General features: G+C 48.3%; 2 protein-coding genes across 2 annotated transcripts; one reads left to right on the forward strand and one right to left on the reverse strand.

The window, feature by feature from the left end:
• The first annotated feature begins 549 nt into the window (after nt 1-549).
• On the forward strand, nt 550-6392 carry LOC114069344 (homeobox protein NANOG-like). The gene is made up of 4 exons (XM_027906070.1): nt 550-730; nt 3929-4203; nt 5527-5616; nt 6030-6392. Exons 1-4 carry the CDS (start codon nt 550-552, stop codon nt 6390-6392), a joined length of 909 nt encoding a protein of 302 aa, XP_027761871.1.
• A 5983-nt stretch (nt 6393-12375) lies between these two features.
• On the reverse strand, nt 12376-15007 carry LOC114069345 (homeobox protein NANOG-like). The gene is made up of 4 exons (XM_027906071.1): nt 14758-15007; nt 14078-14352; nt 13260-13349; nt 12376-12798 (listed from the first exon to the last, which is right to left on the reverse strand). The coding sequence occupies exons 1-4, from the start codon at nt 15005-15007 to the stop codon at nt 12376-12378; spliced, it is 1038 nt and encodes a 345-aa protein (XP_027761872.1).
• Nucleotides 15008-15657: the final 650 nt, after the last annotated feature.

A 15657-nucleotide genomic window follows, 5' to 3' on the forward strand; every position in this document is an offset into this window, starting at 1 on the left:
CCCATAACCTGAGGCCAGGGCTTGGGTTTGCCAGGTGTGATACTGAATAGCTCAGCACCAGAATTACCTCCCGTCCACTCCCATGAGGTGGAGATTGGTTGGGATTTATTCTCCCCATGCAGTGAACGGCTGTTTTCAATAGGACATCTGCACTCATGGAATTTTGAGACAGGACAATTTCAGCAGAGCCCAAAGAAGCAAGCAGGCAGAGTTTTCCTGAGCCTCTGGACCAGACCTTGCTCAGGTGTGACCGAGGAACCCGCAGAATGGGAAGAATTCAGAGGGGACATATTTCAGCCCTGATGCCGTGTGCTACTTTCCCTTCCCCCTGCTCTGTCCCCACCCCATCCATCAGCCTCTTTAACATGACAAAGAGCCTGGAGGAGCGGGCCATGGTGAATATTGCAGTCCCAGGCAGGGGATGGACTGCTATAAAGGTAACTGCCTGTCTGTGATTCGGGGCTAGCTCAGCTTGCTGGTGACATCTGCCCCCCAAGTGAAGGTGGCATCTATCAGAAGGTGGGGGATCTACCCCTTCATTTGCTCCCCATGTGCGCACACTTGGCTCTGCCTCCCTACCAGGCGTACCCCAGCGGGACTGGCATGGGGTACCTGGAGTTTTACTGGAACTCGGCGGGGGAGGCAGGGCACCCTCCCACATCGTCCGGGCCAGCGGGAGCCGACAGTGCCAGGCAGTCTCCGGAGGTAGGAGGGAAGAGGCACACAGCAGGTAAGGAATTTCAGCTAAGTCCTGGGTAGCTGATCCCTAGGATAACTCTGGTCCTAGTTCAACCAATTGCTAAAGACTTTGAGCAACTTTTTCTCTCTCCCTGACCTGGTTTCCTAATGTGTGACCTAGGCAAAGTGCGATGTGATAGGCAAGGAGGATAGGTGACCTTGGGCAGTCACACCGCCTTTCCATGCAACTTTTCTTTGGCGACTGTGTTAACCGGTTTCCTAAACCTCAACAGAGCCTGCAAGCTTCGAGGCACTGGCAGATCTGCTCCAGGCTGAAGGGCAGTGTGGTCTCATGGAAGTTCATGGTTCTTGTGGCAGGAATGTCTGCACCTCCTTTTAGCCAAATGCTGTCATGCGTGCTATGGAAAGAAACAAATCCTGAAGATACTTCTTGTGGCATCCCTTATCCCCTTACAAATTCCTTGCACCTTTCATATGCTTATTAAAACTGAGCCAAGGCCTGCTCTGAATCATTTTGCCAGGAGATCAACTTCCTTTAAACCAGCACTGCTACTTTCCTCTTTTTTTCAGTTTGCCATTTTCCTCTATTTCCCTCTCCTTTCTGTGCTCTCCTTGCCTTGCCTTTCCTTTTTTGCAAAGAAGTCCCAGGCCCCACCGCAGTGGCATTTTCTGTTCCTGCCATTCCTCTCCCATTCCAGTGAGTGGCAATAGAACAGCTGAGAAAAGCAGGTTTTCACCCAGCCCCGTTGCACGGTCAGTCGGGCAGCACTCGAGTAAGGTAAATGGGTGGGAGGAGAGTGAGATTTTGGAGTGCCAGTTTCAAGCTGTCAGTTGCTACAGGAAGCTATAGGCTCAGGCAGAGTGACTAGTGGCTAGTAGTTTGGAGAAAGGCTTAAGTTCTCTGCATGCTTCCTGCTCCACGAAGGCAGCAGGCAGATGGGCTCGTTCGTGTCCCAAGTGGGCCTGGTATATAGACTTAAAACCCATCTTCAAAGACACTTCTCTGGTACTGCTCTCTCCAGAGAGAGCTCAGTCTGGAAGTGGAGGCCTACAGGTATCAGGGGCTTATGGAAGTGCATCTGTCATGCTTTCATGTTTATTCCTATTGTACTACTGTTTGTGTTTCTTGCTTCCTCTCTCCTTCACTCTCTTCCCATGTCATATGTTTTCATGTTTATGTCTGTTGTATTGCTGTTTGTGCTTCTTGCTTCCTCTCTCCTTCATTCTCTTCCCATCGGAAAGGGAGTGCCTTTGTCCTGAGCTCAAGCTGCACATGATAAATTCCACGGGGGTTTGGGATGACAAGCCAAGCAGGAACATATGGAAGCTTTAGTTCTATGGTGTCTTGCTGAGGTTCCTGTCTAACAGGTGACTTTAATATTTTCCATGCCCACATTCCAAACATGTTCATTTCTTACGTATAAGGTTTTTAATGCACAGACTGCAGGAGCCAAGCATCCTAAGATCCTGCACAAAATTTTACCTTCCCATGCAGCCAGGTCATGGATGTTCACCTTCCTAAGCCTCTCCAGTCTACCCCCATGCACATAAGGGCCCTTGCACCTCTTCTGCTGAAAGTCTCTTTCTCCTTGTAGACAGAATCCCTTTGTAGTGCCGATGGCCCTGCTCCCCAGCACCAGAACCCTGCCCCACTCTACACCTGCCTGCTCATGCAGCCCATGTTCTGGGTGATATAATCTCCTAGGGATGTCAAATGGCAAGAGCAGACAAGCCTGGAGTGGCAGGCACTACAGAGACAAGCGTGCCTCTGCAAGGAGCGTAACAAGGGGAATGGTATCCCAGATGTGGCCACCTTTCTGAGGTCCACAGCACCTCAATGCTTTTGAGTTATTGCTTAGTAGGCTCTCAGCTTAGGATAGAAGAAGGAAAGGTTTGGTAGGGCTGATGGGACGCCTGTTCCTCAGGGCGACATCAGTACTTTGCACTGGACATACATTCGAGAGGTTGAGGAGGGTGTCTCAGTGGGCTTCAGTGTCACAGCTCTCAGGGTGACTGGGAAGGAGGTTGGGAGATATTGGTTAGGCTCGGTAGTCAGAAAGTGTGTACTGAAACAGCACTGCCCCATTCACTGCACTCCCTCTCTCCTGAAATGTCAGTAGAAGGGGGGGGAACAGACCATGCAGAAGTGTTTGCGGAGGAGTAGCTGGAGGAAGGAGACATGGACAGATTTATCACTGCAGTTATGGGAAAGAGGGGTGTCTGGCATCACAGCCTTTCAGTCAGGGCTGGCCTGAGAAGGTCTCAGCCTCCCTCAGATCTCAGTAGCTAGGCATCTGAGAGAAAGGAGCTGGAGTAATCTCTCTTATTAGCATTTTCTTATTCCTTCAGCCTGAATGATTTTGCATTTTGGCAGCTTTTGCCTGCACTGGTAGCCCAGATTGTTCAGAAAGTTTTTTCTGTAGATCTTTATCTCAACCCCTTAAGACCACGACAAATGAAAAGGGGCTCAGATGCCTTCCTCTGCGCTCTTGAATTTTGTCCCCCATGTCCCTGCTACAGGATTAATGGCTCACTTGTCCCATGCATCAACCTTTCCTCTCTCCTTCCCCACTTCCATGTCAAATTTCTCCCCTTCATTCTTCTCTTGCCAAAAGCTCCCCCCAGCCAAATAGGAACCTCCATCTGTACATGTGTTTTCAAGACTGGCATGTGGGAGATGCAGGCAAACAGGACTGAGTCAATATTCAAGGTCTGACTGATGCTCTACACCTGCCACCCTGTCAGTGTAACCACCAGCTTCTCTGCCCCACCATACACTCTGATGGGAGGTTGCTTTGCCACTATCAAATGCCTTGATATTACTGGGCAGGCAATTTTGGGGAGCCCAGTCACCAACCAAAGCTATACCTGCAGTCATGACCAGGTCTCCTAACACCGCATCAAAACTGAAATACTACTGAGGCCTTTTGGAGGAGCATAGCAACACTGTGAACCAATGTGCACCACTGTCCCCTCCCTGTCCTGAATTTTCTGCCTGGCAAAAGGGAGGCACAAGCACCCCAGAGGGGACTGAGCTGGGAAATTGCTCATTGTCAGTGTACTTATCTGTGCTCAGATCCATGAAGAAGGGAGGGTGACAGAAGCCTTTGCTTCCAGAGAGCTCCTGTCTGGCAGGAGGGAGCTCTACAGCAGGTAGGGAGCGTGCTAATACCCACACAGCTCTGTGTTACATCTTGTATACTGTTTCCTGTTGTCTTTTTATTTATAGAAATATCCCCAGCTTCATCCAGTTCTGGGAATTTCAGCCAATTCACACCAGATTCAGCCACCAGTCCACATTCGTCATCCTTGTCCCCACAACCTACAGCTAAGTCTCAGAAGGGCAGAGAATGTGGCGTGGAGGGCATAAGGAAGACCAAGAGCCGTACAGCTTTCTCCAAGGAGCAGCTGCAAACCCTGCACCAGCGGTTCCAGAGCCAGAAGTACCTCAGCCCGCAGCAGATCCGGGAGCTGGCTGTTGCCCTGGGGCTCACCTACAAGCAGGTGAACACAGAAACTTTGACCCACTGTATATCTGTCTCACAGTGGCTGAATGGTCACATGCAGCAGCATCAGCAAAGGATGGAAAGATGAGTCACCAGCAGAGAGTAGAGGCAAAGGTGCCATCTAACAGTTGCTCTCCTGCTTATTCATGCCCAGAGATCAGAAGTACTTTTGTGGATAGGAGAGCCAGTGGCACCTCGTTCGGGCCTCCCCAGTCAGGGGTCAGTTAAAGGTTCTTTCCCAACACTTGCAGTAGAATTGCAAACCCAGTGATGAATATGTTTTTTGCTGTGAACAGTCTCTACCCTGGGCTTGACAGCACTTCACAGCTTTTTCCATGCTCTGTGAACTTCACAGAAACCCTGGCACGCATCAGTTCTCTGAAACACAGTGCTGCAACATGCTGAAAGCTATTGCTGGTGTTTCCCAGGGCTGGTCTTGTCCAATATCTAATAATGTTCCACACTCAGCAGTGCCCGGCTGCTTGACACCTGCTCCCCTGTCCATGTGGGTACTGCGAGGTTCATACATCATAGCCCTTCAGGGTCTCTGCTAAGCTCCAGGTATGTTGTGTGTAGTGAAATCATGCTGCCTCAAATCATGCCTTCCTAAAGCAGAGGCGGCTGGGCAATAGGGCACAAATGCTTGCAGTTACAAGTCCAAAATGTGCCTGGAACTTGGATCTCAAAGCTGGACGTGGCCTGGATGCCCCGGGACTAAAAAGTTATACGTGCATTGTAGGTGCACATATAACACGCACACACAGGAACTCGTCCTTTCAGGAACAATACATATGGGACTGTCTGCTCTTTCCTTCAATCCACATCCCTGCAAGGCTGCTTTCACAGCACAGACACAGCCCTGGGGGGAAACGGCTCTGGAATTCACCCCAGCAAGGAGCTTTGAATTTGGGAAATGCTGGCTAAAAGGAGCAAGTCTCTCTCTTCTCCTTTCACAAACATGCAGAAATAGTGTCTTAGAAGTTTGCCTGTAGCGCAGGGAGCTTGGAAATCTGTTGGAGGATTTGATTTGCACCAGACAATCACCTCCATGATTGAAATGAGTTGATCTGTCACAACCATCACTGTCCCTTGACATAAAGCCAGCCCCTCCCCCATCACACAGTTGCACTAGCCACCTGCTGAGGCTGCTAGACAGACCTCTCCCCTTGGCAACAACCCCAGGGAGCTCTTAAAAAGCCTTTATCTGCTGCTGCCCATATATCTATGCCATCTGGTCACTCTTCCCCTGGTTCTTCCTCCTTTTGAATTTGGTAACATCCCTCTGCTGACATTTTCTTCTGCTCTCCCTTGCCCCCCTTAGGTGAAAACTTGGTTCCAGAATCGGAGAATGAAGCTGAAACGGTGCCAGAAGCACAGCCTGTGGACTGAACGGGCTCAGTGCCTCACACAAGTAAGAACACAGCACATAGCTCATCATGGCTCTTCTATCTGGACAGATCAGTCCTGTGATGTATTTCCTCCTCGGGGGAAACTTAAACATACAAGTATCAGCGCACCCTGCCTTCTGCTTTGCTCAGCACAGAGGCACAGACTTGACAGGACTCTACATGCACTCTATATAGCCTAGAAATGGGCTGACTATGACATGGAAATGTTTCCAGAGAAAAGTTCTTTTCCTTATATATATATCTGTATACAATTGTGTATCCACCCCTGAGCTGTGGGAGTGGGTATGGTTCTTCTTGTCCTCCATGCCATTGCTGCTGATCAAGAGACAACATGGTATTTGAAGGGACAGAGCCCCAGAAAGCGTAGGCCTATGGTCACCAGGCTGTGTGCTGACTCACTGTCCTTCCTTTTCAGAGTGGCTTCCAGACCAGTAGTTACCTGGATGTGCACCCCAAATTCCACCAGGGCTATCCAATCACTGCAGCTGCCAACGTCCAAACCACGCCTGCCCCCCGTCAGCACTATGGGTCAGGACAGAACGCTTACACAGTTGTGACCAGCGAGGACGGAGGAGTCTTTGGCAAAGGCGGAGGTACCTGCAGTATCCAGCAGACAGTGGGCTTCCTCGCCCAGCACAAAGTAGACTTTTACCACAGCTATCCTGGCAGTGTGGAATATCCAGGCTCAAAGACAGGTGATGGCTGTAATTTTCACCACTCAGCCACCATGGGGGTTCCTTTCCCAACCACTGCTGGCCACCATCTCTATCATTCCTAAGCACTGTGGATGTGGGTTACTTGGGCAGCCAGGAATCGAATATTATTCTCATCTCTCCCCTTGTTATTCGCGTGCTCTCCAACTCAAGAGCACCCTGTAGCTAGAATCTGTTTTGACATCTGAATATGTGCCTCCAAGCATGTACAGACACACAGACACGCAGATACCTGTTTGCCCATACACGCACATACAGCCCTTCATTTGTAGGCCCTTGGACCTGCACACTCACACTCCTTGATTGGCACAGATAACGAAGTTCTCTTACAGCAAGACCCACGATCTGGCCACAAAGCTTATGCCTTCCTTGGATCTTCTAAATTATGGATTGTGTAACTTGTCTCAGATGAGGCACATCCTTTTGGGGATCTCATTTATACATATCACTGTACACATATACATATATAACACATGAAGCAATGGGCTGCATGGAGAGGTGCTCGTCACACACCTTTTGCTGAAGCTGGAGAAGTTATTGCCACGTGCCAGGCATCCATCTGATGTTTAGACCACCAGTTCTGTAGATCAGCCATGAGGTATAGAATTGACGAAGTGTCCGGGGAAGGGAGATGTGACAAGTAATTTGCAGAAAGGCTGGTGAGATGATCTTATGAGCACCAAAATTATAAGTAACCCCTTCCTTCTAGTCTGTATCTTTCTGTGCCTCCCCTTGAGAAAATCTAACAGTGCATTCAATTTGGAAAATAAAAAAAAGAAATTTTAAGATGCACTATGTATTTTTCCATATCTTTTTTCCACTGCAGTAGATCATTACAACATAAATAGCCATAACAATCATATGCTATTTTTGTTACTGATTTGATACTGAAACTAGGTTGGCTTCATGACTCTTGACAATGACAGATGTATAGAGTCAAAGAGCTACCCACCTTAAGAATTCCCCCTACCCAGCAATACTGAATACTTAATGCAATGAAGTAACTGTCATGGTTTAAAAAAAATGAGCATAAATGAAGGCAATGATTTCTGTGACTGGAGTAATAAGAGGCATGTTCTTCTACTGGCAAAGCTGATTTATGTCTCTGTGCCTCACAGCTGTTTGTTCCCACTCCCTCATGCAGACACTCTTGGACCCTACTCTAAACTGTGCAGTGTGCTGGTTTTGGCTGAGAGAGTTAATATTCTTGTAGCTAGGATGGGGCTATGTTTTGGATTTGTGCTGAAAACAGGGTTGATAACACAGAGATGTTTTCATTAATGCTGAGTGGTGCTTGCACAGTGTCAAGGCCTTTTCTGCTTCTCCTTATCTCCCTGACAGTGAGAAAGTTGGGGGTGCACAAGGAGTTAGGAGGAGACGCAGCTGAGACAGCTGATCTCCAACTGACCCAAGGGATATTCCAGACCATATGACATCGTGCTCAGCGTATAAAGCTGGCTGAATAATGAAGAGGGGGATGTTTTGGAGTTACACCGCTTTTCTAAGTAAACATACCTGATGGGGCCCTGATGTTCTGGAGGTGGCTTGAACCCCTGCCTGCCCTTGGGAAATGGTGAATTAATTCCTTGTTTTGCTTTGTTTTTGTGTGTGTGTCTTTTGCTTTACCTACTAAATTGTTTTTTTCTCAGCCCACGAACTTTCTCTCTTTTAGTCTTCCAGTTCTCTCCCCCATCTCAGCAGTGGAGAGCGAGGGAGTGGTTGTGTGGTGGTTAGTTGTTGCCTGGCATTAAATCACAATATATGGCCAGCACGATTTGGGGAAAAATACGGCCTTTTAGACGGTGAATTTCTAAGTCATATAATTTTGGCACAGCACCCCGCCCCACCCCCTACAGCCAGCAAGTGGCTAAGGCTGGGAAAGACACGAACTTGCAACCATCAGAGAGGTGGGAATCAATTAAATTAACTGAAAAGGTTCTGGTTAACATCTCAAGATGGACTACAATAGAAACAATTATCAGGGCTCTCTCACCAGTGTAAGGATTTTTTTCAGTCCTTCTGGAGCCAACAGTGCTGTTTACTCATTTGAATATCATCTGAAACCTTTCCATGCCACCCCATCAAAGGCAGATGTAGGTGGAATAGTTGAGCTTGTGACTGCTCCTCACTAATAATTCTCTGGAAAAGGAGACACCTGCTCCTTCAGAGGTGCTTTAGGACAGGCAGGATCTTGCTGTTAAGTCTCCAGGACTGACTTGCAGAAAGACGCTGCCTGTAAGAACAGTGGTTGTGATCTCCCTGCTATTGGCCTTCACAAAATAGTGCTAACAAACACTACCAAATCTTGCCATTTCCTCGGAGACACACAGAATTTTTCAGAGGCCATTATTTAAAGACAGACCTTATTGCCAGAGATGGTTCTGGAGACCAAGAACCTGCAGCAATTCCAAGAGGCAAATAAGCAACTTCCAGGAAGGGAGTCTATTGATGTCTGCTGTATTAAGAGCTTCACTCACAATGTCCTGTGTAAAAGCAGCAGGAATGCAGCCTCTGTTAGACTCAGTCCTTCAGCCTCAGCCAGACAGAGGGACACTGGGGACTTAAGTTCCTTTTCTGGTCCTTCCCCAGCATCGAAGCAATGACTTGGATGGATCTTAGGACTCACCCAAAGCAGAAGTCCTAATGTTGTAATTGGTAAAAGATTTAATGGTTTGAACACAGCCCAGCTGCTAGAGACACATCCTGCCTGTGAGCAGATGGGTTTCCATTAAGTGGCAGAAATTAATCCTAGCCTGGTTATGAAAGAGATTCACAGATATGACCTGAGGGTGCTCTTCAAAACTTTGGACAGCATGAAGATAATGTGGCCCCCCATAGAAAAGAAAAAATAAGTTGTTTGTTTGGTTTTTTGTTTGTTTTTTTGTTTGGGTGGTTGGTTTTTGTTTTTTATGTGTAAGACCAGTGTCATGATTTTAGGTCTTTCCTGTCTCATAACTATTCAGTATCAGCTAATATGCTGCTGCCCTCTAATGATGGGCCAAGAAAGAGATGTGGCAACACTTTACTGAAAATTTCCAAAATGCTGTCAGCTCAGCATGAGTCACGTGGTATAGTTAGATAACTCCACATGTTCACATATTCCTGTAGGGAAGAGCCTATTAAAGCAGAGATCATGGCTTTTATCTGCACTGGGGAGACAACTGGGGCCATGAGCCCTTGCTCATGGGCCACTCAGAAGAAACACGGAGCTTGTAAAACATCTCTACAGGTCATGTTGACACAGAGAGCAAGGAACGCGGTTGCTCACGTCACTCTACTTGGTTGGTGTTTTGCCTATAGGACAGCAAATGCCAGAACCCAGTAGACTAGAGAATAAACCTTGGTCTACATAACATGTACTAGATCTAATTTCTTCTGTTTGGGTGGGATTCTCTGTGTCACTGAAAGTACATGTGCAGCATTGACAAATGGGCGTGTCGACACTGCAGAGATACTGTGAGAGCAGTACAGTGTATTCCCACTCCCATTTTATGTAAGCTTAATACATATGAAGAACTCCAAATGATCTTACATCTTGATCCTAAAAAGATTTCCTGGCAAGGCACGTCATGTTTTTAGAGTGCAGAAGTCACTGTTACACAGAACAGTCATGAGAAGCAACAGTCCTAACAGAGATGTTATGTATCGTAGTAGAGTTCTTCCTGGCACACACTTCCTCTGAGGAACTGATATAAAACTTTTTTTTTTTTTTTTTTGGCAAGTATGAGTCTGGAGGGATTAATTGCATCTCCACCAGTTTTGGTGGTAATGCACAATTACCTGTGCAGTTGTTTTACATGGTGATGGAATTCAGGCACTTCAAGGTAACAAAGGAGATAGCCAGCAGCATGGAAAGGTGGAGTTCTACTTAATTCCACAGCCTCTAGAAAGGTTTCCTTAACTAGTAGCAGCTCTTTCCAGCCCACCTGCCAAAATACCAACAACAGCTGCTCTGCACGTTCCCTACAGCTACATGTGCTTACCAAACCTGCATGCAACCCAGGCTGAGCAACCAGGGGATTAACAGACCGGTGAGGGAGCACTCCATGGCAAATGCAGAAACACAAACCACAGCATGCAGAGCAATCTCTCTCTGCCCCAGGGCTGTTTTAGCAACAATATCTGTTTCTGCAGAAGGACATCTGCCAGCAAGGCTATCTCCTTACCCCTGGGGCAGAAACATGGAAACCAAACATACCCAAGCAACACAGGTAAGCTGTAGCAAGCATCCTCTGCAATCGTTCTGCAAAAACCTGCATACCTTGGTATTTCTGTAAAGATTGCATTAAAAAAAAAAAAAAAAAAAGCAAGCTACTAATTTTAAAGCTGAATGACAAGGCTTTAATATCTACGACTTTCATAGGTATATGATTCCACTTTATTTTTATAAGTAATTTTTACTTTCATCAAGTATATCTCTAGCAGTAGTATTAATAAGAATTTAGAGAAATTGATGTTGGGACAAGAATCTGTAGTCAGGATGAAAAAGGATCTCTTTTCTGTACTACAAAAAAAAAAATCATGCGAACTTGGCATTTCCTCCTCTTCCAGGAAATTTAAACTTTTTCTACTGTTTAAGGTTGGCAGTCCACACACACGGATGGCTAAGCCTTTCTTCCTCCTCTATAGGCTCAACCCTCCAGTTTCTCCTTCCTGTACCTGTTGTACTCACCCTTGGAAGCAGAGGATTACAGTTTTGCAGAAGAAAAGGGGATGCGCTTTGGCACACATACAAGCAGGTTCTGTTCAGCAAAGGCCCTGTAGCAGTTTGAGCCTGAGCTGTCAGTTCCACTAATTGTGGAACTCGGTGAGAGTACCCCTTGAACTGCCCATTTCAGACAGATGAAGGCTTCGATGGTGTTCTCTACCTTAAAGAACCTGGGATTAAACCAAAACACATAATTTATGCTAGTTTAGACTGTGGTTATTAATAGGAGCTTGGTGCTGTTTTTGTTCCAGTGGCAAAGGCAGGATTCTGTTATTTACACAGATTCTTCTGTCCATTTGAGGTCAGCAGAACCCCAAGGGAGCTGCAGCCTCAACAAAGCAGGCTCCCAGACCTCTAATTGTGACCCTCTGGAGCAGCAGCAGGTTACCACACAAGCTCAAAAACACTGTCTTTTTCTCCTATCCTCATCCTTCAATACTTTTTTAAAGCATTACAGTTTAAAGGCTAATACAAGCATTTTACAGGGCTGCACGTTACTTTAAGCCAGCTTGTCCAGCCCTGGAGCTCCCCTCCCACCTTGCATTAGGCAACACACCTGCATGTTAAATACAAGGCTGATGGACTTCTGTGACCTACTCCTTTTGAACAGTTGATTGATCCTACTTCTGGGAGAAACACTGCAAAGTTACCTTTTTCTACCTTCCCTCACTGCAGCTCTAACCTGTGTAGAATAACCATTCTCATAGCAGGCTATTTCAATGCAAACTGGTGACACCGTTTTAAGATTAAAATAAAGTAATTTATTATCAAATAATACAAATTCGTAAGAACATTAAGAGCATTAAACCAAACATGAGAACATTAAGAACATTAGGCAGAAACAAAGTAATATATAAGACAACATGCACATAACATAGAACATGCTTGATAACACTGCCAAAAAAAAAAACTAACAAAAACACCACTTTAAGAAAAATTATTCTGCAACAAGCGTTTGCCTTCATTGCAATGAAAGCTCTGATACAAGACACACAGGGCAAGGATCAGAGCTCACCTGCTAAAGAGGCAGCAAAGTAAGGTGAGACTTGAACAACACACAAAACTTTTAAAACCTATGCTGCTTGCAGCTGTGGCATTGCACATTTACCTTAATGAAGGAGGTTCCATCTTACCCACACACAGAACACCTTTGCCAAGGGTTAGCTCTGAACAGACAAGCACTTTTAAACAGAAAACTAGCTCAAGTCAGCAAAGTGCTGAGCCCCTTCTCCGATGATTAAAACAGCAGTAGGGGCAAGATAAAAGAATAGAATCTGCATCCCTGGGTCAAGACTCTGGAAACCCCATGAGCAAACACAAAACCAGGGAGCAAAAAATACTTAAACCTGAGACTCATAACCACTCTGGGCCCCCATGGGATGCCAAGGGACCTGGTATTGATGCTGTATAGGAGAGCTCGAAAATGATGCGACAGCATCAGAGGTACTCTGGAAGCCATAGGTGTCTTCTGACTCCAGGCTGACATAATCTACATTGTCAGAGTAGCTGTGATAGAAGTTCATTGGCTGGTTTGATAAACCCACAGGTTGCTGGATATTGCCGCTTGTCCCACCTTTTCCAAAGAGCCCCTCATCCTCCACAGCCACGAATGAGTACAGGCTCTGCCCATTCCCATAAGTCTGTCCATTGCTGTAAGACTGGTGCATGCTGGTCATAGCCTGAAGGTTTCTGCTGGCACCGCCAGGGAAGCCCTGGTGATATGTGGGCATTATATCCAGGTATGCAGCCTGACGAGCCCCATTCTAGGAGAGACAAAGAAGGTTGTTCAGTAATGCAGAGCACCACACCAACTGCCCATTCTTTTTGATGGGTCCTTGTTTTTCTCCCCCCCCCCCCCCCTCCAAACCAAACAAATAGCACCCTTTTTTCATACTCATTGTCCTCCCTATAGACAAGTAATAGCAAAGGTGGCTCGTTATCTCCAGATCAGCGTGTCTGGGAGCACCACGAAGGTGAGAAAAACAGCAAATAGCTTTGCTGGCCATCTTTGGCTATTTATTTCACTCTCTCTTAAGTGGGAGATAAGTGGGCTGGAAACAATGCTTTATCAGTGCCAAGCCAAGGTTATAATAGATGCCACTGTAAGGCCTATAACAATAATTGCAACTGCCTTGGTAATATCGAATCCTGTGCATTGCTTGAATTAACAGGTTGGACATACTGCACTTCTCTCCACAGACTGGAGGTGAGGAAATTTACTCACCTGAGGTAGATACAGCCCTTTTTCCACCCACTGGGTCTCCTTTTGGCAACGTTTGAATTTCATCCGTTGATTCTGAAACCAGGTTTTCACCTAAAAGTGAAGGGGAAAGGGCATAAGAAATTAGAAATTCATTTTCAAAGCTTACTGCTCATCCCCAAGATGTTTTTCCTTCTGCTTGGCTTCTAATACTGTATATAATTTCAGCAGCTAACAGCATGTAGCAGACAAGGCAGCTGTGAAATCACAGAGCTGAGACATGAAAACTAACACTCCTACTCCTCATATAACCACAGGATCTTCCACGACTTCAAAAACACTACCCAAAAGACAGGCCAAGACAGAAATACAGCTTGTAAAGCAGCATCGTCTCACTGTTGCGCCAAGATCAGTGCTCAGGGCCGAGTCAAACAAGCAGCTGGTGGGGCAAGGACCCTTTCTCTAGGGAGAGGCCCTGGTGCCACTATGACTAAGAAAAGCAACGTGCACAGCAGTGCAAGAATCTGACTTGTTGCATTCAGAGGCAACACGTGTCCATACAGAACAATAACCCGACTCCACATGGCCCTGCTTTGCTGCTCTGCATGCCCTTTCAGACACCTGCATGGAGTAGGTGGGTAGTGCTGGAGCCAAACATAAGAGGAAGACTGAGTCATAAGCTTTGGCACCTCTCTGCTCTCACGTAAGCAATAGTATAAAACATGACCATGAAAGAAACTTATCTCTGGGGTCTAAGAAAAGAGAAACACCACCCCCCCCCCCCTTGCTCTCAAGGTCACTTCATGCCAGGGATGAAACTCAGCTGCTCAGGGCAACCTCACCTGTTTGTAGGTGAGCTCGAGGGCAGCAGCCAACTCCCGAATCTGCTGGGGGCTGAGGTACTTCTGGGTCTGGAACCGCTGGTGCAGGGCTTTCAGCTGCTCCTGCGAGAAGGCTGTGCGGCTCTTGCCCGTCTTCACCATGCCTTTGCCTTGCGCCTTGACCTTCTGGAAAGAGGAGTGGGGAGAGGGGCTCGCTGCTGCGGTGGGGCTGGTGGCAGAGTCAGGGGTGTAGTACTGAGTGAGTGTCCCAGAGCTGGAAGAAGCTGGAGAGTCAACTAAGAAGAGAAGACAACTGGTGTTAGCAGAATCAGAGGGAAAAGACTCAAAAACTTTAATCTCCAGCTTCTCGGGAGATTTTAGGTTTGCGGATGCCCTGGCAACTCGCAGGGGCTCCGCAGCTGTGGGCAGTGGGCACAGGCAGCGTCGTGGCGGGGGAACCGAGACCCCTCGCTGTTCGCCCCTCTGCCCCGTCCGCTCTGGGCACGGAGGCCACGCTTGGGCCGCCGGCAGCACCCCGGGCTCCCGCCACTTCTCCCCTCGGGGCCGCCGGCGGAGCATCCCCGCCGGAGCAGGGGGCCGCCGGCAGTACCGTCATCGCCCCCCATCCCACAGACAAGAGGGGCACAGGGGACACAACCACCCCCAGCCGAGGGCAGCCCGACCGCTCCGCCGGGCCGTACCTGGTGGACTGGGCGTCTTCTCTGTCGCGGGCAAGGGGAGGGCGTCCGTCGTCGGAGTCTCCTCGGCGGGCACGCTGTCCGTGTTCCCTGGAGAGAGCCAGTAGTAGTCCCCATACAGGGCCGCGCCTGGGTAGGACAGACAGGATGGCATGGCCAGGTGAGCGCTCATGGCCGGGCCGGGACCCCCAGACCCGAGCATGCGGCGGTGTGGCTGAGGAGGCGGCAGGCGGCCCGCGGTCAAGTACCCCATTGGACTGGGGAGAGGGGGGGGGCGATCCTTTAAGTCCTTTCCAGCCTGGCCTTGGCTGGAAGGTATTGTCATGGCCATTATCATGTTAAAAGCTGGTTGATTGGTGGGGAGGGACTTCGGGGGTATTCAGGGACTGGGGGCGGGGTGGACTGGGACAGCAGGCCCCGCTTCCCAACTTGGCCCTTAGGTGACACCGTGGGCGTCACCACATCCCTCTTTGCTAGGAGGTGGGAGGAAGGTCCTTGTTTCCCCCTCGGGGCCAGAAGGCCCGAATAGAGTCACCTGGTGAGTTGGACAAGGCTTAGCAGACACCCCCACCCCAACATTTAACACTTTTCTCTACCTCCGCCTCCTCACCGCTCCCCGCCCAAATAGAAAGAATGGACCCAGAGCCCGCCGCGGGGCATGCGGAGACTTCGTGCGTCTGCATTGCAGATCGCAACCATCATTGCCAAAGATAAGCCCTCCGCCTCCCGGCAAGTGAACGCAGCCGGGGCGCAGCCGGGACGGCGCTACGGAGCGGTGTCTGTATTGCGGGGAAGAGGGCTCAGAGAAAGCCGGACTGCTCCTCTCAGAGTCTAGCCCAAGGCTGAGTCAGGCAGTCCTGCTCTGCAGTAGCACAGAGAAATTGCCTTCACTGTTTTCAAGTT

Source organism: Empidonax traillii, unplaced genomic scaffold (assembly GCF_003031625.1).
Source record: "Empidonax traillii isolate 1590-97213 ecotype Southwest subspecies unplaced genomic scaffold, ASM303162v1 scaffold1246:size530596, whole genome shotgun sequence".
Lineage (NCBI taxonomy): Eukaryota > Metazoa > Chordata > Aves > Passeriformes > Tyrannidae > Empidonax > Empidonax traillii.

Excerpts from the sequence above, each read along its gene's own strand:
- LOC114069345 (XM_027906071.1), bottom strand. The coding sequence starts at position 15,007 with ATGGGGTACTTGACCGCGGGCCGCCTGCCGCCTCCTCAGCCACACCGC. Across the intron at positions 13,350-14,077 it reads TCGAGCTCACCTACAAACAG|GTGAAAACCTGGTTTCAGAA; the intron begins GTGAGGTTGCCC and ends CTTCACTTTTAG. Across the intron at positions 12,799-13,259 it reads AAGGGCTGTATCTACCTCAG|AATGGGGCTCGTCAGGCTGC; the intron begins GTGAGTAAATTT and ends TGTCTCTCCTAG.
- LOC114069344 (XM_027906070.1), top strand. The coding sequence starts at position 550 with ATGTGCGCACACTTGGCTCTGCCTCCCTACCAGGCGTACCCCAGCGGG. Across the intron at positions 731-3,928 it reads AGGGAAGAGGCACACAGCAG|AAATATCCCCAGCTTCATCC; the intron begins GTAAGGAATTTC and ends TTTTATTTATAG. Across the intron at positions 5,617-6,029 it reads GGGCTCAGTGCCTCACACAA|AGTGGCTTCCAGACCAGTAG; the intron begins GTAAGAACACAG and ends CTTCCTTTTCAG.